Source organism: Nannospalax galili, unplaced genomic scaffold (assembly GCF_000622305.1).
Source record: "Nannospalax galili isolate Female #2095 unplaced genomic scaffold, S.galili_v1.0 scaffold1077, whole genome shotgun sequence".
Lineage (NCBI taxonomy): Eukaryota > Metazoa > Chordata > Mammalia > Rodentia > Spalacidae > Nannospalax > Nannospalax galili.
Genome location: NW_008340429.1, coordinates 579,362 through 604,538, shown reverse-complemented (window position 1 = coordinate 604,538; position 25,177 = coordinate 579,362). Strand labels below are relative to the sequence as shown.

The following is a 25,177-nucleotide window of genomic DNA, read 5'->3' as shown; positions in this document are numbered from 1 at the left end:
AATAAAATCGAAACAAAAAAACAATACAAAGAATCAACGAATCCAAGAGCTGGTTCTTTGAAAAGATAAAAAAGATTGGCAGACCGCTAGCGCAGTTAAGCAAAAGAAAGAAAGAGCACCTCCAAATCAACAAAATCAGAGATGAAAGGGGAAACATGACAACAGACACCAAAAAGATCCAGAGCATTATAAGGGAATACTTGAAAACCTATATGCTACTAAATTTGAAAATCTAAAAGAAATGGATGGGTATCTAAAAGCAGGGGAATGACAAAACCTAAACCAAGAAGAGATTAACAGCTTAAACAGACCCATAGCACATAGGGAAATTGAAGCAGTAATACAAAACCTCCGGACTAAAAAAAAAGCCCAGACCAGATAAATTTACAGCAGAATTCTACCAGACATTTAAAAAAGATCTACATCCAATACTACTTGATTTATTCAAAAAGATAGAAATGGAGGGAGAACTGCAAAATTCCTCCTATGAAGCCAGCATCACTCTAATACCAAAGCCAGGTAAAGATACAACCATAAAAGAAAACTATAGACCCATATCCTTAATGAACATAGATGCAAAAATTCTCAACAAAATACTTGCAAACGGCATACAGACACACATTAAAAAAAAATCATCCACCAAGATCAAGTCAGCTTTATTCCAGAGATGCAGGGATGGTTCAATATATGTAAGTCAATAAACATTATAAATCATATGAATGGGCTCAAAGACAAGAACCAGATGCAGAGAAGGCCTTTGACAAAATTCAGCATGCGTTCATGTTCAAAGTCCTAGAGGTAATTGGACTGGAGGGAACATACCTCAACATAATTAAAGCCATATATAACAAACTCACAGCCAACATCATTCTAAATGGAGAAAATCTGGAAGCATTCCCATTAAAATGAGGAACCAGACAGGCTGTCCACTATGTCCACAATCTCCACTCCTTTTTAACACAGTGCTTGAAACTCTTGCAAGAGCAGTAAAACAAGAGAAGGAAATTAAAGGAGTAATAATTGGAAAAGAAGAAATCAAATTATCCCTTTTTGCAAATGATAGGATATTATATCTAAGAGATGCCAAAAATTCCACCAGAAAACTCCTAGAAATGATTAACACTTTCAGTAAAGTGGCAGGTTACAAAATTAATCTACAAAAGTCTGTAGCCTTTCTATAACAAGCAATCAGAGAAAGAGTACATAAAAACACTCCCTTTCACAATAGCCTCAAAAAAAAAATCTTGGGATAAACCTGACTAAAGACTCTACAATAAAATTTTTAAATATTTAAAGAAAGAAATTGATGGGCTGGAGAGACAGCTCAGCGGTTAAGAGCACTGACTGCTCTTGTAGAGGACCCGAGTTCGATTCCCAGCACCCATATGGTGGCTATGAACTGTCCTTAACTCCAGTTCCAGGGGAATCTGAAGCCCTCTTCTGACCTCCACAGCATTGCATGACACAGATGCACTCACATACATGCAGGCAATACATTCATACACATAAAATAAAAATTATAAATAAAACATATAAAAGAAAGAGATTGAGGAAGACACCAGAAAATTGAAGGACCTCCCATGCTCATGGATTGGAAGAATAAATATTGTGAAAATAACCATCCTACCAAAAGCCATTATAGATTCAAAGCAATGCCAATCAAAATCCCCATGACATTCTTCACAGCATTGAAAACAACCATCCTAAGATTAATATGGAAGCACAAAAGACCTCAGATACCCAAAGCAACCCTGAGCACCAAGAGTAATGCTGGGGACGGATTACCATACCATATTTTCAACTATATTACAGAGCTAATGTCACAAAAACAACACAGTACTGGCACAAAAATAGACCCATAGATCAATTAAACAAATTTGAAGACCCAAATGTAAGTACATGCAATTTCAGCCACTTGATATTTGACAAAGGGGCCAAGAACATTCACTGGAGGAAAGACAGCGTGTTCATCAAAGGGTGCTGGTAAAACTGGATCTCTACCTATAGAAGAATGAAACTAAACCCCTATCTTTCACTTTGCACAAAAGTCAACTCCAAATGGTTCAAAGACCTTAAGGAACAAAATACATGCCTTGTCAAGGTTTATCTGAGAATGTTTGGTTTCTGCCCAAGCCTTACATAGCACATGGTAATTAAAAGTACCAGACTGGTGGAACTAACCTTCTTGGATGTTTAACAGCCATACTTTCAGGCCTATTCTAATCTGATCAGAGTGACTTAAAGGACAGTTTTTGCTCCTTGCCCTCCAAGGTTGACTAAGTTCCAGGGGACTATGGAGCATATCTCAAAATGTACTGTAACTGTGGTGAGTTGCCTGTCCTCTTGGTCAAGGAGGACATGGAGACCCCACCAGATGGACTTGAACCGTCCAGTCTACAAAGAGGAGGGTCAACTCAGAGGAAGCATTTCCTCCATGCTTCCAAGTGAAGCCAGCCACAGTCAAGCAGGACCTTTGACTTAGCTTCACATAGATGGAGCTGGTACAAGAAAGGAGCCAGGGGCTCCTCCCAAGCCCAGGTGACCCCCGAGGAATAGATCCTCAAACGACCTTAAAAGTAAAAATAAATTGGTTTATTTGGGCCAACTGTACAGTCTTAAACACCCAAAAGGAAATTATTACCAAAGATTAAAGAGGTCAATATAATTTTTAAGAGTCCGTGTGTGTAGCTAAAGGCTACATAACAGGAAACAATGCCAGACGGGAGATACCTTCCTTTGAGTTGTTGGCCAGGGTGGCCCAAGACAGTAACCCAGGATAGAACTGGGAAAATGAACAGCAGACCCCAATCTTATCTAAAGGAATATTGACAACTGATTGCTGCTAGATGAGGAACAGCTGATCTTCCTAAAACAAGGATCTCTAGATAGGCTAACTAGATTCAGTGGATGAACAAGCACTGGGGAACAGCTGGGGGTGCCAACAACACAGTGGACAGTAACAGGGATGATTGAGAGAGTATATGGGCTCCAGTGGGGAGAGGGGGACTATGGGAGAGTTCTGTTTGGGATGTGGGTATAAAGATGAATAAGATTGTTTGGGACATTCTGTATGAGAGACACACAAAAAAAATCAATTAAAAAATAATAAATAAATTAATTAAATAAATAAATGTCCTACTTTGTTCTTCATTGCTGTGACAAAATACTCTGACCAATACCAACTTGGGGAGGAAAGGGTTTATTCGGTTTATATCTCCCAGGTCACAGTTCATCTGGGAGCCCAAGGCAGGAACCTGGAAGCAGGAGCTGGAGCACAGGCCACAGAGGAATGCTGCTTACTGGCTTGCTCCCTTGGCCCTTGCTTAGCCTGTTTTCTTATGTAACACAGGTCCACCTGCCCAGAAATGGCACCACCCACAGTGGGCTGGGCCCTCCCACATCACACATCAAGAAGATGCCCCTCAGACATGGCCACAGGCCAGTCGGATAGAGGCAATTCCCCAACTGAGGCTCCCTCAACCCAGGTGTGTCAAGTTGACACTAAAGCTATCCAGCACAATAATTAATTAATTAAAAAATACTGACAAATTGTATCTGGCTAATGTTCCCTCAAAAATGGAATGGAATGAGCCAGTCACCACAAAAGAAGCAATTGGCAATATTTTGGCAATATTGGCTGTGAATGGTTATACATCCAACAGAAATGCAAATATGCATGTACCAAAAAGTGTTCACAATAGAATTGCTCACAATAGCAAAAGAAAAAACTGAAAAAGTTCACCAACAGAGAAAAAGGATAATTAAACATTAGTATATTTGTACAACAAAATTATAGAAAGTCTAATGGGTACATTATTGCTACACAAAATAACCTCATTAAATGTCAGATAAACGATACTGAGAAAAACAATCTCAATGTAAAAAGTAGAGCTATATCATGTGATAATATATTATTAATGTGATTATTATATTACATATAATTAGCATATACTACATATTGAAACTCATAATGGTTACATTTCAGAAGCAAGTCATGCTGGATGGAGTATCTGGGGCGCTGGCAATATCTGATTTTGTTATTCTGTGATGGTTTCGTGATTACGTTGGCTTTGAATTATTCATCAAACTGCGTACTTGTACTTATGGTGTACAAACTTGCATGTATGTTGTGCTCCAATTAAAATTTTCCGAAATAAGATTTACTTAAGGTAGCTAATGTCATACTTCATGGAAATTTTACAGCCCTACACCCATACATTTGGAATGACAAAAGCCCGGAAGTCAGTAAACTGAGCAAGAAATTTTTTAAAGTAGAGAATTGAATATGAACAAATAAGTAAAGAGCAGAACGTAATAAACTAGAACGCAAATACATAAGAAAGATAAACCCAGAACCTGAAGGTAGCACTGAAAAGACTAATATAACTAATAAACTATTTCTAAGTCAAGTCATGAAAAGAAAGAGGTAACAACAAATCGACCAAGATTGAGATGGGGACTGCCACCACAGATCCTGCAGGTGTAAGAGAACACAAGAGGACATTATAAACAACTTTATGTCAAGATGCTTAAGAGTTTATATGAATTAACATGTTTTCAAAAGTAAAATTAAGATAAATCAAACATTAAAATATGAATAAATTTACTAATAACAAATTTTATTTCTCCATTTAACTTACTTCATGAAGAAAACTATAGGCACAGAGAACTTTACTAGAGAATTCTACCAAATATATTGTGTAGCTTTTATAAAGCTCTATCGCCAGTCTTAACTGTGACAGAGAAAAAAGGAAGAGAGAGATACACTTCTTAATTGTTTAATGGCCAAGCACATCCTTGGTTCCAAGGATAAGAAAACAAAATGACAAACCAGTCTCCACAGATGAGCATAGATGCAAAAAGGCACTATTAAGATGTCTTAATTTTTTAAAATGTCTTAATTGATTGTTTTTCTCTGGTGTGAACCTCCCTTTGAATCTAAACAAAACAGCTTCAGTGTTTACTGAAAAATTTCAAAGAATAACCACAAGGCACCTGGATCCAGAGTATTTATCTGAGGATATGTCATCGGGCCTCCACTATGAAAACAGAATATATGTAGATGGTGGCCAGATGTCTCTAAAAACAGCCAAGAATTGGGGATAAGAGAAAGAAGGTTTTTTTCCTTTCTCTGCAACACAGCTTGTAATTGTATATTTGTTCCTTGATTCCAAAAGAAGCTTTAGATGGGTATACAATTATTTTCTGTGTTTATACATTGAGAGGTAAATTATCCTTTTCCACAAATGTCGTATAAAAGATATGTGTAATTTATTTATTCATTTTTATTTATTTATTTATTTATTTATTTATTTACTTATTTATTTATATCCCGAACCACCATTATCTTTCCCCATCCATTAAAACTGGAAACAGAATAGTCATCATCATTTAGTTTGTTTTTTAAATTACTCTTATCAAGAAACTTCTTCTAACTTGTTGCTTATTTATTTTTATTTTATATGTATGAATGTTTCATCTGCATGTATGTAAGTGCACCATGTTCATGCAATGCCTGCAGAGGCAGAAAGAGGACACCGAATCCCCTGGGAACTGGAGTTAAGAACAGTTGTGAACCGCCATGTGGTGCTGAGACCTGTACCTGGATCCCCTCCAAGAGCAGCCAGTACTCTTAACCACTGAACCATCTCTCCAGTCCCTCAAGAAACCTTATAACCCATAATATTTTAGTCAGGATTCTGGATGTGGTCCATATTCATTTGATATTCAACCAAATGTTAATATACACTTGAGCAATATAAAAACCTTTTAGCAATTAGTCAATCATCATGACAACCCAGATAAGCAAATTTAGACTTTGAAACGTTATTGTTGCCTTCAAAGCTTGAAAGTAACAAAAAAATCAATAGATCACTAATATATCAAAAATTGTCAATACTTTCCCACTCATATTTTCAGGTGTTGCTTTTCCTGTTTGTCCGCTTAAGCAATAATGTGATCTTTTTTTTCCTTTTTTACTGATTTGAAGTTCCCTATTTTACAAGTACTATTATACTATCTAAATGAGTTTTTAAAATATGAATACACTTCACATGCCATGCAAACTTCCCAAGTTATAGCACTCTAAAATGTTTTAAAGTGTGATCAAGGTCAAAACAGATAAAAGGAAACATCTAATCAACCTATGGTAAAGTATACTTAGGAAATGTATATGAACAGATAAATAAAAATATCCTACATGCTAAAATATTCTATTATTCTGTAAACAGGTAGCATTGCAAAGGGGGAAGGATCCTAGATCATTTTTATCCTACTAGCATATCCTAGTTGTATGCTATTTTTCAGTCATTTATGGCAATATGTTTTTTCTAAAAATTACTAACACCTCAGTTATAAATGACATGTTGAAATTTACACCAGAGGCACCTTCTTAGATGCCAGTCTAAGAAATCAGGCTGTCATCAAGAATCTTAATAGGAAAAATGTGACATGAGGCATAGTATTTGTTGCACAGTGGATAGGTTTGGGTCTGTTGCATACTATCAATAAGAGAAATGCAGACAAAACCCATGTTTGACTGGATTTCTTAGGCTGACAATTTTTATTATAAACTATATCAATATATACTATCATCTTAGAATTCTACAAAATATAAACAGTATCAGTATACATTGTATCCCATATGTCTATCACTTTATCATTATAGATTAAAATGTGATGAAAGGATATTCTCTGCTGTTTGATTTATGGTGGAAAAAGGGTGTATGCACCTAACTCTGTGTGTCTGTGCGCCCATGTGCCACATGACGAAGCCAGAGGAGGATGTCAGATGTCTTCCTGTATCATTCTCCCCTTTCTTTAAAAAAGGATTTCTCACTGAACCTGAAGTTTGTGTTAGACTGGCTAGCCAGTGAGCTCCCGGGATCTACCTCTCTCTGCCTCACAAAGCAGACATAGTCATGTCCTGGCTTAAGAAGCATGTAAAGTGTGGATGTTGAGGATTCAAACTCAGATTCTCATTTCTTGCATATGGCAAATGTTCTTACCCACTGATACATCTCCACAGCTCTACTTTTTTCTTTGAAATATTTCATTTTCCTTTAATTCCAGATTCACTGGCCTTCCTATGACTGACATTTTCTAGTCAAAAGTGTTTCCCAAACAATCCCTGACTTCTGAACTTCAGTTCTATCTTCATCACTCTCTTTTAGAGAAAGCAAGGAAGTAAAGTAAATAAATGGCCAATTTACACATTAAATGCTTTGATACCTAATTGAAGCACAGGGGTTTCTCCCTGAAACCTGAGATTTTTTAGGTAGCGTTTGCTGCAAATTTGACAATGTATTGGCCCCTTTGCTAAAGCCCTGGACCCATGCTTAATCCCAGATTATAGCAGAGGCTTTTTTCATAATAATTTTAGAGCCCTTAAATTCCTCTGCTCTGCCATTTTGTAGTGCATGTCACGTGGCAGAAAATAATCACTGACCATTATATTTGGAAATGTGCATAACAATAATAGTAATATTCCATTTAAAAAGTTTTGAAATGGCAAAAAGCCACTGAAGTGTTCAAATTACTTAACTTTTAATAGGTACATTACTCTCAAATATAGTGGCCTCTAAAATAATAAGAAAATTAAATCCAAATTGAATGGGTTTTGAATAATAATACCCCCAAATCCACAAATGTCATGTTTCTTCTTTGTGAAATATGCTAATAAAAAATAAAAGTTGGGGCTGGAGAGATGGCTCAGCAGTTAAAAGCGCTAGCTACTCTTGCAGAGGACCTGGGTTAGACTTCCAGCACCCACATGATGGCCAACAACCATCCCTAACTCTGGTTCCAGGGGATCCAAAGCCCTCTTCTGACCTCCACTGGCATTGCATGACACAGGTGCACTTACATGCAGGTAATACACTCATACACATAAAATAAAAATAATAAAATATTTTTAAATAATAAAAATTGTCAAGTCGTATACCCAATTGTATTAGCTTCTTTATATCAACACATATAGGTGTTCTGAAATATACTTGCAATTTCTATGTATTTACAAAAGTGCTGTGGACCTCTTAGCTATATTTTGGAGTGCCTATCTCAAAGAGTATTGTTCTAAAATGATAGAAAAAGTACAGGATACAGAATATGCCACATTTTATTAAATGGTGCATCATTAAAGAGTCAGATCAAATGCCATCTCCACTACAAAGCTCTTTCTGATCCTCTCCTCCTCATCCAAATATATCATGTTTTTTTTTCTCTCTCTCTTCTATGAACATCCACTGCCATTTATTTTACATCTCTTGTGATTTTCATCTTCTCATACTGTATTGTGGTGATTTGAATAATTGTCTCTTCCATATTTTGTTCATGGTATGCATACTCCAATTTTTTATTTTAGTTATCAGAGTGCCTTACACATATCTACTGCCAAGAAACACTTCAGCAGTTTTTGTCTTTAATTTTAAACCTCTCTGCCACGTTATTCTTAGTGATTTCACTAGGTTTTAATGTTTTGTCCCATTCCTCAAAAATAAACTATAAGGGCTGGTAAGATGGCTCAGTAGGTAAAGGTGCTTGCCACCAGGCCTGAAGACTTGAGTTCAACCCCCAGAATCCACGTGGTAGAAACCAACTCCCTAAGTTGTCCTCTAACCTCCACATGCATACCATGGTTCACATGTGCGCGCGCACGCACACACACACACACACACACACACACACACACAATAAAGAAATCTTTGAACATTAATTTATAAAAATATAAAATAAGCTCCTTGAAGCCTAAAACAATATTCTAACACATTAACACTCCCAAAATTCTTAGCACAGTGTGTACTTAGAAATTGTTCAAGTGATTAAAAGTTGCCAAAGACTCATCTAAGAAACATTCCAGAACATATCTAGCAGCTATCTCCTTGTCAGATGAATCAAACCTCTTCAAATTTGCTTACCATTGCAATGACATCTGTATGATCCCCTTTCCCATTCCGAATCTGCACACAGGATATTGGCAAATTCAGTCCTACACCAGTGGTCAGATCTCGCAGGTCAGCAGCTCTGTATTCCCCATGCAAGAGCAAACTGTTATTACCAGAACCAAGTCCCAGAGAGGCCCGATAAAGATATGTCTGGGAAAGTCTCTCAATTGTAGTGACACCTATTGTGGCTGATGTCATATAAGGATTAGAAGCTATCGTCCTTTCATGCCTCACATTTTCTGGACAATGGCAGCAGCTCTGAGAGCAACAATCTGGGCTCTGGCTCAGTTTGATGCACACAAACAAAAGTAAGCACCCTAGAAATAGAAAGGAGATGCAGGCCAGAGCAATTACTAAGTACAAGTTCTGAGAAGAGAGCTGTCCTCTTGGTTCCCAGGTGTCTTCAAAGTCTGGAAAGACCTGAGGAGCAGAGTTGCTCAACAGCACGCCCAGAATAACAGAGGAGGAAAGTGGTGGGTCTCCATGATCCTGAACCACTACTACTACCCTCTGCCTAACTGCATCAGTGGGGAAAACTAAGCGTGCCATCCGCAACTCTCCCATACTGACTGAGATTCTGAAAAGGCTAGAGTCAGATGCCTGAGAGATATGGTAGGAGAGCCAGGCATTGGAACCACTATCTGCATCCTCTGCTACCACTTTTGTAACCAGGTGTCCAGCTCTGGCAGAGCGGGGCACAATTTCCACTGGAATAGAGCCATTTCTAGGCAAGGGAAACAATATATTTGGAGCATTGTCATTCCTGTCTACTACAAATAGGTTTATAGCCACTGTTGCACTTCTGGGAGGAATGCCACCATCTCGGCCTTCCACTTGGAAGTGAAAATTCCTGAGCTGTTCAAAGTCAAAGGAAGTTTTGGCAATGATAGCCCCACTGGATGGTTCCACTGCCACCAAACTGGAAGCTGGCCTCCCTTCAGAGATTTCATCTAACAGCTCATACAAGACAAGGCCATTTTCCCCCAGGTCTGGGTCCTGGGCAAACACACAGCCTAAAGAAGTTCCAGGGCCATTGTTTTCAGCCACATAAAGCTCCTGTTGTGGTTGAGAAAAGCTTGGTGTATTGTCGTTCACATCAGCAACTGACACGGTGAGTATCCTTTGGGTGCTGAGTGGGGGTGAGCCACCATCTGAGGCAGTGATCAGGACCTGGTATTCACTTGCTTGCTCCCGGTCAAGGGGCCCACCAATCAGCAAGCTGTAGTAGCTGTCGAAGGACGCCTTCAAGTGAAAAGGCCCTTTGCTGGACATGGTACAAGTGACCTTACCATTGGAACCAAGGTCTTCGTCCTTTACACTAAGGAGAGCAATTACTGTGCCAGGAGCTGCATCCTCAGACACTGAGCTGGAGAAAGTAATGAAGTCCATCTGGGGGGCATGATCATTCACATCAGTCACCTCTACAAGCAGTTTAGTAGTGCTAGCCATACTAAGGGCACCTTCATCTCTTGCTTCAACATACACCTCCAACAGGGTCTCAGGTGGACCTAGTGAAGCAGCCACCTGAACCTCTCCACTTTTAGGATGCACATGGAAGAGATGCCTCAGCTCTGCTAGTGTGCTGTTGCTTAAGGAATACCAGACTTCCCCATTGGCTCCTTCATCCAAATCTGAGGCTTGAACTTGGACTAACACAGTCCCATTGGGCACAGTTTCTGGAACCTTGGTACTATATACCGAGTGCTCAAATACAGGTGCATTGTCATTTGTGTCCACCACAATGATAGTGACCTGGGCATCTCCAGAGCGTGCAGGCCAGCCGCCATCCTGAGCTGTGAGCACTAGCAAATGGGTGTCTCGCTGCTCTCGATCCAGTGCTTTCTCCAACACCAACTCTGGGTATTTGCTGCCGTCCATCCGCGATCCCATATCCAGGCGAAAGTGCTGGCTGGGGCTTAAGCTGTAACTAAGCACTCCGTTGCTTCCCTCATCAGCATCTTGGGCGTTTGGGAGAGTAAAGCGGGCTCCTGGTGTCAGGAACTCTGGAATGTGTAGCTGCACGTCTCCGGCTGGGAAGAAAGGTGAGTTGTCATTGCTGTCCAGAATGTGAACTCGCATCTTGTGTAACTCCAGAGGGCCCTCGAACATTAGCTCGTATGTCAAAATGCAAGCAGCTTTGGTCCCGCACAGCCGCTCTCGGTCCGCCGGCTCTCGAACCACCAAGCTACCGCTGCCCAGGTCTACCCCGAAGTAGGATTCGCTGTGGCTGGAAAGGAAGCGAAAGTTCCGCAAGGACAGAGCAGCCGCTGACAGCTTCAAGTCCACAGCGATGTTGCCCACTGTCACGCCCTGTTCCGACTCCTCCAACACTGAGTACTCCAGCTGTCCGGCTGCAGCACCACAGGACACCCACCAGCATAGAACCGCCACCCTCCAGCCCACCATCCTCCCTTTCCGCGTCCACGCTCCTCCTGCGGTGACCCAGGACCATGCTCCGGACTTCCGGAGAGCACCAGCCACAAAGGAGGGCAAACTCCTCGGGCAGTTTTCACTGCAAGCTACACCGCGGTTACCTGGGGAAGGCTGGCTGCTAGCTAGGCGTGCTGGATGGAGGCTTGGCAGCCATCTGGGCCAGTCCAGCCCGCGGGGTGCGGAGGAGCGCAGCGCCGCCTAGGGTCGCCACACACAGGGGACCTGGGCTGGGCTGGGCTGGGCTGGGCTGGGCTGGTCTGGGCTGGGCTCCACTAGGCAAGCGCGGTCTTCACTCTCTCTGCTCTTCTGCCCAGCTCCGACCGCCAGCGCCCAACTTGGAAGATGCTCTAAGAAACTAACTCGCCTCCCACGGAAGGGTTTTCCTAGGTCAATACCCTGAGGCCGCACAGCAGGTAACTGGGGCACAGTCCTGCAAGGCACCCTCTCGCCAGCTACTGGCCAGCAGGGGACCCCACGGTGTGACCCAGGACCTCCTACTGACCCGCTGCAAGAGCGGAATTCTTTGCAGAACCGCAGGGCGGAGGCGGTGAGAGGAGGAACTGTGGACGTGATCAACCACACCTTCAAGATTTAAGGAAACAGGATCCCCCATTGAGTGTTGTGCATTCCCCGAGGGACTGATTCCCAGCCTTTCTGCTGCGGATTGAAGGTTCTTCCCCGCCCTCTTAAGTCTGAGAAGCTGCCAAGAGTTCAATACAGGCGACAAGGAGAGGTCGCTGGAGATCGCTGTCCTTTGCAAACAGCCTTTGGAGGCAGGCAGCCTGAGCAAGATTCCATGCTCAGCTTGTCCACGGAACCGCTGTTTCGCCTCCCTGAGCCTAACTACTGGGAGCTCTTTACAAGCAGCCCCAGACTCTGTGTGAAAGGATGTCATAAACCAGTCAATACTCAGAAACACAAAGGCTTGTCAACTCTCCCCGAAGAGGACATGTGAAGGTGTGTAGGGGAAAGAAAGCACTGGCATTCTCCAGCATAGCGGGGCCAGGACCCTCATTCATTCTCTGTAAACATTTAGAAACAGCACTGAGCAAGTTAATGCCTACACTTTCTCCAACTTCGCTTTTAATCTGGTCTTCTGCAGGGAGAACACAACAATGATCAGGTTTATGAGAAGCATCTCTCAGCCACAGCAAATACCTCCACATTCTGCCTAGCACCCTGCAACTGGTCTCTCCCTAAGGTAAGCTAAAAAGTCTGACTTAATTGAATATTAAACACGAAATTCCTCATTCAAATTCTTTTTAGTACAGTTGTTCAAAGCTCCTAAGAATCAGATTTTAAAAGGTTAAAGCTGAACACAGATCAAAAATCCGAAGCTCCCAGAAAATTGTATTTTCTGGTCACCGTTGCCTAAAAGTGTCATAATTTTTTTAAGGTGGATGACCGCATGTGTAACCTAATCACACATTTTTCTCAACTTTTTGTTGAATGTATGTGTGACTATTTCTAAAATATCTTGGATATGTTCTATATTCCACTGAGTACTAGCTACTTCCCCTGAACATCACAAACCCATTCCCTGTCTCTTCAGAGAACTAGAAATGATAGGAAGAAACAAACGGCAGTGAAAATAGTGTATCCTGACTAGTTTGCCTTTACAAATTAAGGGACCAAATCTCACACAAAATTAAAGCAAGAAACATGACAGCCCATTCAGTAGCCCCACAAGTGTGAACATCATTAGGAGACCTTACTAGGATATGAAATAGCCCCTAAAAACTGAACTTATTCATCAGCAAATTTCCAAACAAAAATGAATTCTCTGCATACCGGGGAATAGGATTTTCACTCCATCCTCTAAATTTAGTGCTCCTGGCCAAACTAACTGCTTTAGAGGAAAGATCATTCTTTTCATTTTTTCATGTATTAGCAGAAGAAATACAGCTGGAGAGATGCACCCCACTTTTGGAAGGTCTCTTTAATTTTGAACCTAAAGTCAATCCTGCAATTACACAAGGTTTTGGAGTTCTGGGTTATATCTAGGACAAATTGAGTGCGTGTAGATTAAGGTGTGAGGAAGAAGAAAAACTTAGAGAATCAGCCTGGAAATTTTTCATGAAAACTCCTCCATTACAAACATCAGATTTTTTACTTTCCTTTTTCCCATCTCCCATTTAAACATCCACTGATCATTGGTTTCATCTGTGTCAGGAATAAGTGAGTGGCACTCACCTACTGGGATCCATCCCAATAATCTGCCTCCCTAACTCTTGGTATAACATTGCATTCTTGTTAAACAAAATTGTTGGAGTGAAGCAATACTTAGGAGAGAGGATAGCCCAACTCTGAAGGCCAAATTTGCCTTTTGGATAAGAAAACCAAATGAATATCAAATCCTGAATTAACAAAATTTCTCTTTAGCGGAACCTTTCATTGCTAATGTTTCATTTCATCCTTTTAAGAAAGGTTCCTATGGTTTCTCCTAATTCAAATATTTCCAAGCTTTTATTTAGTTGGAAGTATAACATAAAATGGAAAATAACCAAAATATAATCTTGATTTCTGCCTGGGCGCTCTCTAGTGCCCAGATTATTAAAATAAAGCCTTTCCATTGAATTCGGTCTTCTGCTATAAATCCAAAAGATTTTTAGCCATTTTGTACACATTCTTATTAGAAGTCTCCAAGCCAAACAAGAAATAGTAAATAGTACCTCCCCCAAAGAGCTCATCAGCAAAAGATTACTATACTTTTAGCAAAACTTTCTTAATGCTTAAGATTGCTCCCCAGGAGTATGCTATTCACTATGGAAAGTAACAGAACATCATCACATTAAGCAAATTTTAATCCTGTAAAATAGCTAACCAAATACTCAAATCAAGTCTAATAAAGTGAAAAATCTTTGACTGTAGAGATCTGTATTATTTGGTTTTGTTTCTCAAATTTTAGCTAACTTTCAGGAAATAAAAAGCTAGAGCACTCAGCATGCAGCATCCTCTAGTATGTTTTTCTTTTATTAAACGTTTCACCAGTAACAAGTTGCTATGGAATTTCTTAAGTTTCTACTCTAAGGAACTGAGTTTTCTATATGGTTTAATCTCATAATCTGCCTTGGAACTTTCCTTATGAGTCTACACTCTAATTCTATATTTTTATTTTTATAATTATATAGCAATTATTAGAATATTACCTATAAAAATCTTTTTTATATCATCTTCAAAATGTGGCCTTCAGAAGTGGTCAATCAGCTCACATGGTAAAGATCTAGTCCTTTTTTTCCCCAATATTGTATATGTGATGATATATTCCAAAATTGTAGTTTGACAGTTAAGACAAACTGTTCTGCCTGCTGCTGTCCTTGATCTGCCACTGACTGAAGACAACAAAGATACAAGTTCTTGCAAGTCAAAATTTGAAGTTTATTCATGTCTCAATTTTTTTCTTGAATAATGCCTTTGTATTTTTTCTCTTTTCCATAAATTTGATTTCTTTGAGAGTATGTTCGAAGTCTTTTTCTTGTTTCAAATTACACTTTTCAAGTCTGTTAATTATTTGTTATTTCCCATTTATTTCTTCATTCTTCTCAAGTGTTTCCTTTAGTTTTGTCTTGTTTGCTTTTTGCAGTGCTGGGGATCAAATGTGGGACCTCACACACACTAGGTAAGTGCTGGACCACCGAACCACATCCCCAGTACTCTTCTTCTTGACCATATGACAGCAGAACCTGTTCACCTTTTTACTGCTTTCACTGTGGTCTTGATTTCTATGATTATTTTGTATTTCTCTTCCTTTTCATGAATTGTGCTGGCTCACTTTTCATGACCTTTTGCAACTTTCAAATTTTATCCATGAAACTCTCAACTTGTTTCAAAGTTCTTTATTCTCTTAGGCAATTTAAAACTAAGTTTTATGAACAGAATAGAAGGATATAGCCACCGGAATAGCTCAGTTGGGAGAGCATTAGACTGAAGAATAGAAGGATATATTTGCAAGCCATACATTTGATAAGGAATTCAACTCAAAAGTAAGAAAAAATACTAATTAAATGATTGGTAAAGGGGAGCATGTCAAAGGCTCTGGAGTTGACTGAAAAGAGGATCGAGGGTATAAAGGATTTTAAAAGGCATTTTTCTAAAGAAGATATATAAGCATGCACAAGACCCATGCAAACTCAATCAGACAAGAAGCCCAGCATAGAACTGGGGAAATGGGCAGCTGATTACTGTAGGGTGAGAAAGAGTTGATTTTCTTGAAGGGGGTGACTCTAGATTGGCTGACTGGACTCCAGTGAATGAACTTGCACTGAGGCACATCTGAGTACAAAAGCTTGACTGGATAGGCCTTAACATATATGACAGAATGCATGAAATTCGGTGGGGGCGGGCTATGGGGAATGCGGATTGGGGAAGGGGTCTAAATATGATTAAGATGTATTATATGAAATGCACAAAACTTCAATAAAAATATACATTGAGAAAAATAAATAAATAGATAGATAAATGGCTAACTGGTATATGAAAAGAGTTGAAAATCACTAATCACCAAAGAATAGACAAAGAAATGAAAATTTAAAATACAATGAGGTATCATCTTACACCAGTTAGAAAGAGTATCAGAAAGATGAAGTGTTGCTTTGGAGGTGGAGAAATCGTAATCCTTTCACATTATTGGTGGAAATATAAATTAATGCAGTCACTATGAGAACAGTATGAAGGTTCCTCAAAAATTAAAAATAAGGCTCTCATGTGGTCTAGAAATCCCAGTACCATGTAGATATTCAAAGAAAAATCAAATAAGTATGTCAAGGAGCAATCTGAATTTCCATATTCACTGAAGTATTATTCGAAACAACTTAGACATGGAATCAATCTAAGTACCCGCCAGCATATGAATGGATAAAGAAAATGCCTATATACCCAACAAAATGCTATTTAAAGGAGCACATCTTGCCATTTTTGACAACATAGATGAACCCAAATTACATTAAGGAAAATAAGCTCAGAAAGAGAAATGCCACATGGTCTCACTTGTACAGCCAGCCTTCATATCTTTGAGTTTCAGAGCCATAGAGTTAAATGATCAAAAGCATTCAAAAAGTTGCTTCTGATCTAAAATGTAGAGATTTTTTTCTTGTCACACTCTCCTGAACAATAACAAATATTTATACATCATTTACATTGTAAGTAATCTAGAGGTGACTTAAAGTATATAGCAGGACATCCATAGATTATATGCAAACACAAAGCTATTTTATATGAGGGATTTGAGTATCTGCATATTTTTGTTATATGTACATGGGGGCCCTGAAACATCCTCCTCCCCTTTTTTTTTTTACTAATTTTCAATTTACTTCTCTGGGTAGTATTATCTAGAAATTTATCATCTAATATTTATCCTTCTTTATAACATATTTTCCTTATCCTGTATTATCTCGAAAACCTGTATCAGTATTGAATAGTAGTTATAAGAAGTATTCTGTTGCAATCATTATTTTTATGGGAAAATTCTATTTAATATTTAAAATGAAAGTAGACAATATCTTGTGATAGCTGTCAAATTTTTATCAATTTTCTCTTCAGTGTGAATCCTAATAATGAACTCGTATTGTGTTTATCATGATATGAGATTTGTGTAAGGCCTCTTTTGGAAAACATTGATGGTATCTTAGTCATATTTTTAGTTCAAGTTAGGCATTATTTAATAAACTTTTGTCAAGGAGAGTAGGTTGTAGTGAATTTACACTTTCCTTTTCATCAACACTTGAAGACGATTTTCATGTGCAGCTCAGAGGAAGATCTACTGGAATTCATGCCAAACACACAGGAATGTGAAATTCTAATGTGAATAAAAACATTATGTGATTGAACAAGGTGGGGTGGCTCTTAATACAGTGAAATTCTACAAATTTGATTTTGTAAGAAGTAATAAAACTCTAGAACTTTCTGTTCTTGCAGCAAAAAGACATGAATTTTAATTTTTTTAATTTTTACAAAAACTTTGAGAATTTCATACATGTATATAAGGTGTTTTGATCAAACCCATGCCCACTCCCTCCCCTCCAACATTCTCCCCTCTGAAGAGATAACCCTAAAATCTTTTAAGGATTAGATACAAGCTCCCAAATACTTTGGACATTTTTGGCCTTCGGAACAGAGTATGTTGCTAACAGGCCCAAGAACATTTTGACTTTTAACTCCAAAACTGGCTACATTTCTTTGAGGTCTTTTCACCCTAACTGCCTAGCCAATTCTTACCTCCTATTCTTATCACAACATCCTCTGAAGGTGTTATCCAAATTGCCAATAGGGAATAAGGACAAAATCTATCAGGAAAAGTATATGATATGGTTTGTCCCTCAAAGGCTCATATATTGAAAGCAGGGTCCCTAGTAAAATACTATTGATAGGTCATAGTACCTTTATAAGATGTGGTCTTCTAAAAGATGATGAGGAGACAAAGAAACCACCCTCAGAAGGGATTAATTCCCATCTTGGTATTGCAGCAGTTAGTTGGGTCTCTTGGGACTGGATTAGTTACCATGACAGCAATTTGGCTTCATGATCTCACCATCTTGCCTCCTCTCTTACTGGGGGAACTCTCCCAGGTCACTCTTCTACTTCCCACTGTGCAGCACATTACAGATGAGCAGATGCTGGTACCATGCTCTTTGATTTCCCGAGCTCCAAAACTTTGGGCAAAAATAAATAAAAGTGCCCTTATAACTTTCCCAATCTCAAGTATTTTTTGTTATAGTGACAAAAAGTCATGGCTGTATAATAATCAAATGCAATTCAGGACCTCAATCTCTTCCTGGTAGAACTGATTTGGCCATTAAAGCATGACTTTGAGTTCTGGAGGGGTTTGAAAGTAAAATATTCTAAACAATCATATGAAACAATATATCAAAATGTGCTGTAGAACCCATACCACATAGAAATGTGACGTTTGTCAAAGTATAGAGTAGCTGCATAGGAGAGTATCAGATAAGGAAGTGACACCAGGTGGTAATTCAAATCTCCACACAGTAATTCAAATCCATAGTAACAAAGGAATAGAACCAGAAATGACAAGTAAGAATGCTATAAATTTAGAGTTGACTTTTATAACATTTTCTCTTGATATCTCATATATATAAATATCTCATATATATATATATATAATTGCACAAAGTATCTTAAACTAATTTTTTTATTTTTTGAGACAAGAGCTCATGTAGCCCAGGCTGACGTCAAACGCATGATGTAACTGAAGTGACCTTGAACTCCTGGTTCTCCTGAATGCTGGAATTACAGGTGTATATCACCATACCCTGATTTATGTGATGCTGGGATCAAACTCAGGGCCAAATCCATACTAGGCAAGTAATCTACCAACTGAGCTAGATCCCCAACACAATAAAAATGTTTTGTTCTGTATAATATATAGAGGAGTGTGTTTTTGTTTCTTGCAGTTATTTTAACAAATTACCACATACTGCATGGTTATGACACAATTTTTCTCCTAGATCTGAAGAAGTCCAAATTCTATGTGTTTGAGAGTTGTACCCCATCTAGAGGTTCTGGGAGAATTCCATTCCTTACCTCTGTCAGGTTCTGGTGGCTGTTGCTATACTCTAGTCTCTGATTCCATTTTCACATGGCTTTCTCCTCTATGTATATGTGTCCTCATTTCCTCTATCTCTTAGAAAGATGTTATGGGAATTAGTACTCACCTAGAAAATCCAGGCGATCATATCCAAAGACCCTTAATTATATCTCTTTTCACTCAATTTAATGAAAAAATTTATTTAAAAGCACAAAAACATAGAACTAAAATTTCCAATCTCATACGAAATAATGGGTCCACCAAAAGGTTATAAAGGTAAACCTGCATATTTTGGGGGATTATAGTCACTATAGAGAGAACAAGTTATTTTTCAAAGAAATGTATCTGGGAAAATTCTGACCACAAGGTAGATGGTGACCTAATCTTTTATCCTCAGGTTGAACCTGCTGATGTGGGAAGCCTCCAGGGTGGCAAGAAGATACTCTGAGAAAGCCTCTTCCAGGAGCCTGAGGTGTTGTGGGAAGGGTCTTTCTGAAGGATACCTCCTTTTCTTGACCCCCCTCCCTGGCAAGATTAACCAGCCACCTAACAAGTCTGACACTCCCAGGAGGGAGATTAAGGATGCATATCCATCATGTCTGTCTCTATTCAGTAATGGCTTGCCATCTCTAACACAACATACAGTGACAATTTGCACACAATGTGAAGGATCTGAGGAGAGAAAGGGACACTGGCATTTTCATCATCCTCCTAGTGGTCGATCATGTCTACACACTGTGCATGTCTACACACTGTGCAGGTGAGAGTTATAGTTCTTGAACATGGCCAGGATGCTCCATAAGAGCAGAGAGCTCCAGAACTTGGAGACTAACCTGGGTAAGTCTTTTGGTTCTGGTTCTATAACCACAGACTGAAGGTGGCACAATATATGAAGACACAGTTCTGCCTCTGGATCACTCAAAAGTCACCAGGGTAAAGGGCTGAACTCTGGACTCTTGCTGATGTATTTCAAGTCTTTTGAACAGATACATTGTACAGGGATATCAGCAGTCCCACTTTGAGTTTGGTGCCTGGGTTCAAGTGCCCCAGAAGCTGCAGCATGGAGTCCAAGAACACCTGACTTTATTAACCAAGAGTTATTAACCAAGAATTTAAGACCACAAGCAATAGCAGCAACATTTGTTACAAGTTCCAGCCAGTGCAAATACAAACTGATTTTAATCAGAATTGCCCTTTTTAATGTCTCCATCCAGTGATGTCATAAAACTCTCCACATGTGCACAATACTCTGCTTTCTGGAAGAACTGCTGTCAAATAGCCAAGCTCTCCCTCCATTGTCAGCCTACACAGTTTCCAGGCAGGCCTTGAAGTACTCACAGTTCAATTTCATATGCTCTAATTCTTGCCCCTTCCAGGTTTTTCCTATAATCTTTTTTAATTTCTGGAAGCTTTCCTTTACCTCACCATTTAGTATTCCGGGTAAGAAATCTGAAATTTGCATCATTTCAGTTGTCAGTCCTTCTGGGTCCTCCTTTCTGGCTTTAAAAAATTCTTCTTTACACCCCATAAGTCTGCAGGGCCCCTGTACACTCTCTGCAGTATGCCAATGTGGTACCCTCTAGCCCCACAAACCAGAAAGGTCTGAAATGCCACATGAGATTCTGATAGGGAGCTGAAAGTTTCAAATATCTATGAGTTTGCGCCACATTCTTAGCCTCTAGGTCTGGGGTGGGATGAGACCCACCACCCCTCTTCTACTTCAGCTTGATTTCAAGCTTCTGACCTCACTGCCAATGGCCTTGAACTTGAGTGACCCACAGGACACCCACACAGTTTCCCTGAACACAACTTAATTACATTGTGAAAGATTATTTTCCACAAAAGGTCACCAAATTTGAGGAATCAGAATGTGAACACATTGGTGGAGCATACAATTCAAACCCATAACATGTAATAGGGTGGACAATAATAGCAAAAGAAGGTAGTATTAATACTATATCAGAGTAATTTATCATATCCCATTAGAATTGAATTATAAACCTGAAGTTGACCTTGATACGCTATAATGTATATGGAAGCTCTAGAGAAACGCTGAGAAAATAATTCAAGTTGAAATTTTGTTAAAGAAGTGATGGTGTTATCTTCTAAAATAATAATAATTCTGCAAAGGAGGGCATAAAGGCAAAGGAGAAGTAGGGCATATGAAAAGGAAGGAGAAAAATGACAAACATGAATTGAACTATATCAATAAACATTAAATGTATTAAAATCATTTCAAAAAGAATTGTCAGACTAGATGTTTTCATGTGTTTTATGTATATGCGTGTTTTGCTGCATGTGTGTAAGTGTACCACATGCATACAAAGGTCCTGGGGGGACAGAAGAAGACATTGGAAATGTCTGCCTTGGAAATGGAGTTAAAGCTGGTTGTTAGCCACAATGTGCATGATGGGAACTGAACTCAAGTCCTCAGCAAGAACAAGTGTTCTTAACCACTGAACCATCTCTCCATTCCCCCAGACTATATTTTCTTAAGCCCAACAATATCTGGGCTGGGGGTGGGGGGCAGCACAGTGGCAAAGTGTTTGCCTGGCATGCTAAGCACACTTCCCACCAGGGACTCTCCAATCACCCCACGTGGCCCAGAGACCTAGGTAAGCTACCTGGCCACATCCTACCTGTCCCCTTCCATTCTGGTAACCCCCAAAGCTAGCATATTTGCTAGGGATTTCTACCACCTCCTCTCAACCACTCTCTCCCTCTTTGGGTCTCCCCAAATACCAGTCTGCTTCCCAGCAGAGACTCTCCAGTTTCCCTACATGACAGGGAGCCCTTCACTCTCTTCAGGACTCACAAGTCAGCTGCCTAGCTGGGACCTTCCAGTTGCTCTATCTGGTCTTAAGGCCCAGGACTAGTCCACACTGCCAGGGGAAACTTACTCCAAGCTGCTGCAAGCACCAGACTGCAGCTGACAAGCAGATCTGGGGTAAGGAATATAGCTGGAAATACCAGAAAAGCAGAGGAAACTGCCGTCCTGACTTAGCTATCAATTCACACCCTCCTGAACATTGTAAACAACTCTGCTGAAGAAAAAAAAAAGGTGATTTGAACAAAAAAGAAAGAAAAACAAAACTAACTCCAGATATGCAAATCCCAACTCAGAAATAAAAACAAAGCAAAACAAAAACACCAAAATAGCATGTCGCCTCCAAAAAATACAAATCCAATAGTAACAACCCTGTGAGAAAATGATCTGGAAGAACTTCCAAAGAATTAAAAATAATGATAGTAATTGTGGTCAAACAATTCAAAGATGACAAAGAGAAAGGAATGAATGAAATAAAGAAGTAAATCTAAAACATAAAAATAGGGTTTGAATTGTTGAAGAAAATTCAAAGACAAACGATGCTGGAAATAAAAACTCAATAAAGCAAATAAATATGTCCATGGAAAATCTCACCAACAGAATGAATCATGTTGAAAACAGAGTAAGAAATGGGAGACAGAGTAGAGGGGTTGGCTCATTCAGTAATAGCCAATAAGAAATTTTAAAATGTATGTGTGAATGGGACATGAGAATTTTGGAGCAGCATTAAAGACCTAACCTTCTAATTATGGACATAGAAGAATGAGAGTAATGCCATAGAATAAGCATAGACAATATCTTCTGTAAAATCATAGAAGAAAATGTTCCAAAGCAAAAAGAAGAGATGCCCATCCAGGCAAAAAATTCCTACAGAGCACAACATAGACAGGACCAGAAAAGAAACTCCCCATTACATATAAAATATTAAAAACACAGAATAAAGACAGAGTATTGAAAGCTGCAACAGAGAGGTCTTCAAGTCACTTATAAAGCAGACATACTAAAATAACACCCGATCCCTCAACAGAAACCTTTAAAGGAAGAAGGGCCTGGAAAGATGTATTCCAAATTCTGAAAGACCACAATTATCAACCCAAATTAGTATACCCAGCAAAACTATCTATCAAAATAGAGGACAAATAAAAATTCTCTTTGATAAAAACAGACTAAAGGAATTTACGATTACTAAGCCAGTTGTATAGCAGATACTAGAAGAAATATTTCAATCTGATCAAAGGATAAACACACTCAAGGGCTCACATGGAACAAATAAACCATGGTAGGACAAGTAGTCAAAAGATACTGAGAAAACACTACAAAATATACAAAATGTCAGGAATTAATACACATCTTTCAACAATAACTCTGAACAGTAATCTCACTTCCCCAACAAAAAGACACAGACTAATAGATTAGATTAGAAAACAGATCCAGGGGCTGGAGAGATGGCTCAGCGGTTAAGAGCACTGACTGCTCTTGCAGAAGACCAAGGTTCGATTCCCAGCTCCCTCAGGGTGGCTACGAACCGTCCTTAATTCCACTTCCAGGGGAATTAGAAGCCCTCTTCTGACCTCCACAGTATTGTGCACAGTATTGTGCAGGCCATACACTCATACACATAAAATAAAAATAATAAAAAATATAAAGAAAACAGATACATATTTTTGCTTCCTTTGAGAATCATACCTAACAACAATAGACACCACCTTAGGGTAAATGAATTAAAAGAGATATTCCAAGCAAATGGAGCTAAGAAACAAGCAGGTATAGCTATTTTAATATCTTCTGAAATAGACTTCAAACCAAAACTAGTCCAAAGAGAATAGAAGGGACACTTCATACTCAAGCAAAGAAAAATCTACCAAGAGTATATTATAACCCTAAACATTTATGTATCAAACATAGGGACACTCAGTTTCATAAAGGCATATTACTAGATCTAAAACCACATATTAACCACAACACAATGATAGTGGGTGACTTCAATATCCATTTCTAACCAATAGACAGCTCATCTGGGAAGAAACGAAACAGAGAAACACTGGAGTTAAATGACATCATAAACCAAATGGACTTAGCAAACATCTATAGAACATCCCACCCAAACACTAAAGAATATACATTCTTCTCAGAGCTCATGGGACTTTTTCAAAAATCAACCACATATTAGGACACAAAGAAAGTCTGAATAAACATAGGAAAATTGAAATAACATCCTACATTCTATCCCACCACAAAGAAATAAAGCTGTATATCAATAGCAATAGAAACCACAGAAAGTACACAAACCATGGAAACTGAGCAACAAACTACTGAATGGTAATTGGGAGAAATCAAGAAGGAAATAAAATATTCCAAGAATTGAATAAAAATAAAAACACAACCTATCAAAATCTATGTAACACAATGAAGACTGTCCAAAAAGTAAAGTTTATAGCACTAAGCACACATGTTAAAAAATGAGAACTCACAAATGAATAATTTTATGATGCCCCTAAAGGCCTTGGAAAACCAAGAAAAAAACAATACCCAAGAATAATAGGTGGGGAGAGATAATCAAAATCAAGGCTGATATTAGTGAAATAGAAACAAAAAAAAAACAGAGTGGATTACTTGAAAAGATTAATAAGAAATCTTAAGGTAGTTTTGATTGGCATTTCCCTAATTACAAAGAATGTGCAACACTTTTAAAGGTATTTCTTAGCCATTTTAATTCTTCTTCAGAGAGGTCTCTGTTCAAACCCATAGCCCATTTTAATTGGTAATTTGTTTTCTTAATCCTTTGTTTTGGAGAAAGTTATTTTATTTTTGAGACAGGATCTCCTTGTAGCCCCAGCTGGCCTGAAACTTGCTATATAGACCAGGCTGACCTCCATCTCACAGAAATCTGCCTGCTTTTGCCTCCTGAGTCTGGGATAAAGGTGTGTGCCACCATGTCCAACAATGTTTGTCTTTTCTTCTTTTTAGTTCTTCATATACTCTAGATATTAGTTCTCTATCAGATGTATAGCTGGTGAAGATTTTCTCCCCCTCTGTGGACTTCCTCTTCTCTTGACTGGTTGTTTCCTTTGTATACAGAAACTTTTTAGTTTAATGAGGTCCCATTGTGTCAATTGTTTTGACCTTAATCCCTGAGAAACTGAAGTCCAATTCCAAATTTCCCGCACCTGTATCTTGTGGGGTACTACTTTTGTTTTCTTCAAATGGTTTCAGCGTTTAAGGTTTCACATTGAGGTCTCTGATACGTTTGGAGTTGACTTTTGTGCCGGGTGATAGATATATGTCTAATAGCATTCTTCTACACATGGAAATCCAGTTTTGCCAGCACCATTTATTGAAGATCCTGTCTTTCCTCCAATGTGTATTCTTGGCACCTTTGTCAAATATCAGGTGGCAGAAATTGCATGCACTCTCCTATTTTGTTCAGTTGAT

General features: G+C 39.0%; 3 protein-coding genes and 1 long non-coding RNA gene across 5 annotated transcripts in view; 1 reads left to right on the top strand and 3 right to left on the bottom strand.

Annotated features, from left to right (window-relative positions):
- Positions 1-11,618, bottom strand: part of Pcdhac1 (protocadherin alpha subfamily C, 1) — a 23,676-nt gene extending 12,058 nt beyond the window's left edge. Inside the window, exon 1 of one of the 2 annotated variants that reach the window (XM_029564676.1) lies at positions 8,916-11,618. In XM_029564676.1, coding sequence (XP_029420536.1) covers positions 8,916-11,348 — 2,433 coding nt within the window. In that variant the 5' untranslated portion in view covers positions 11,349-11,618. Of the gene's footprint in view, positions 1-8,891 lie in introns of those variants that run through there. The other variant, XM_029564675.1, reaches the window with a different exon arrangement.
- The window catches only part of LOC103736101, a 287,348-nt gene that overhangs the window by 104,073 nt on the left and 158,098 nt on the right, over positions 1-25,177 (bottom strand).
- LOC115070745 (protocadherin alpha-9-like) overlaps positions 1-25,177 on the bottom strand; it is a 195,779-nt gene that overhangs the window by 65,528 nt on the left and 105,074 nt on the right.
- On the top strand, positions 12,228-19,633 carry LOC115070748. Its single transcript, XR_003849885.1, has 3 exons — positions 12,228-12,332; positions 12,478-12,576; positions 19,316-19,633. It is a non-coding gene; the product is annotated as an uncharacterized LOC115070748 (long non-coding RNA).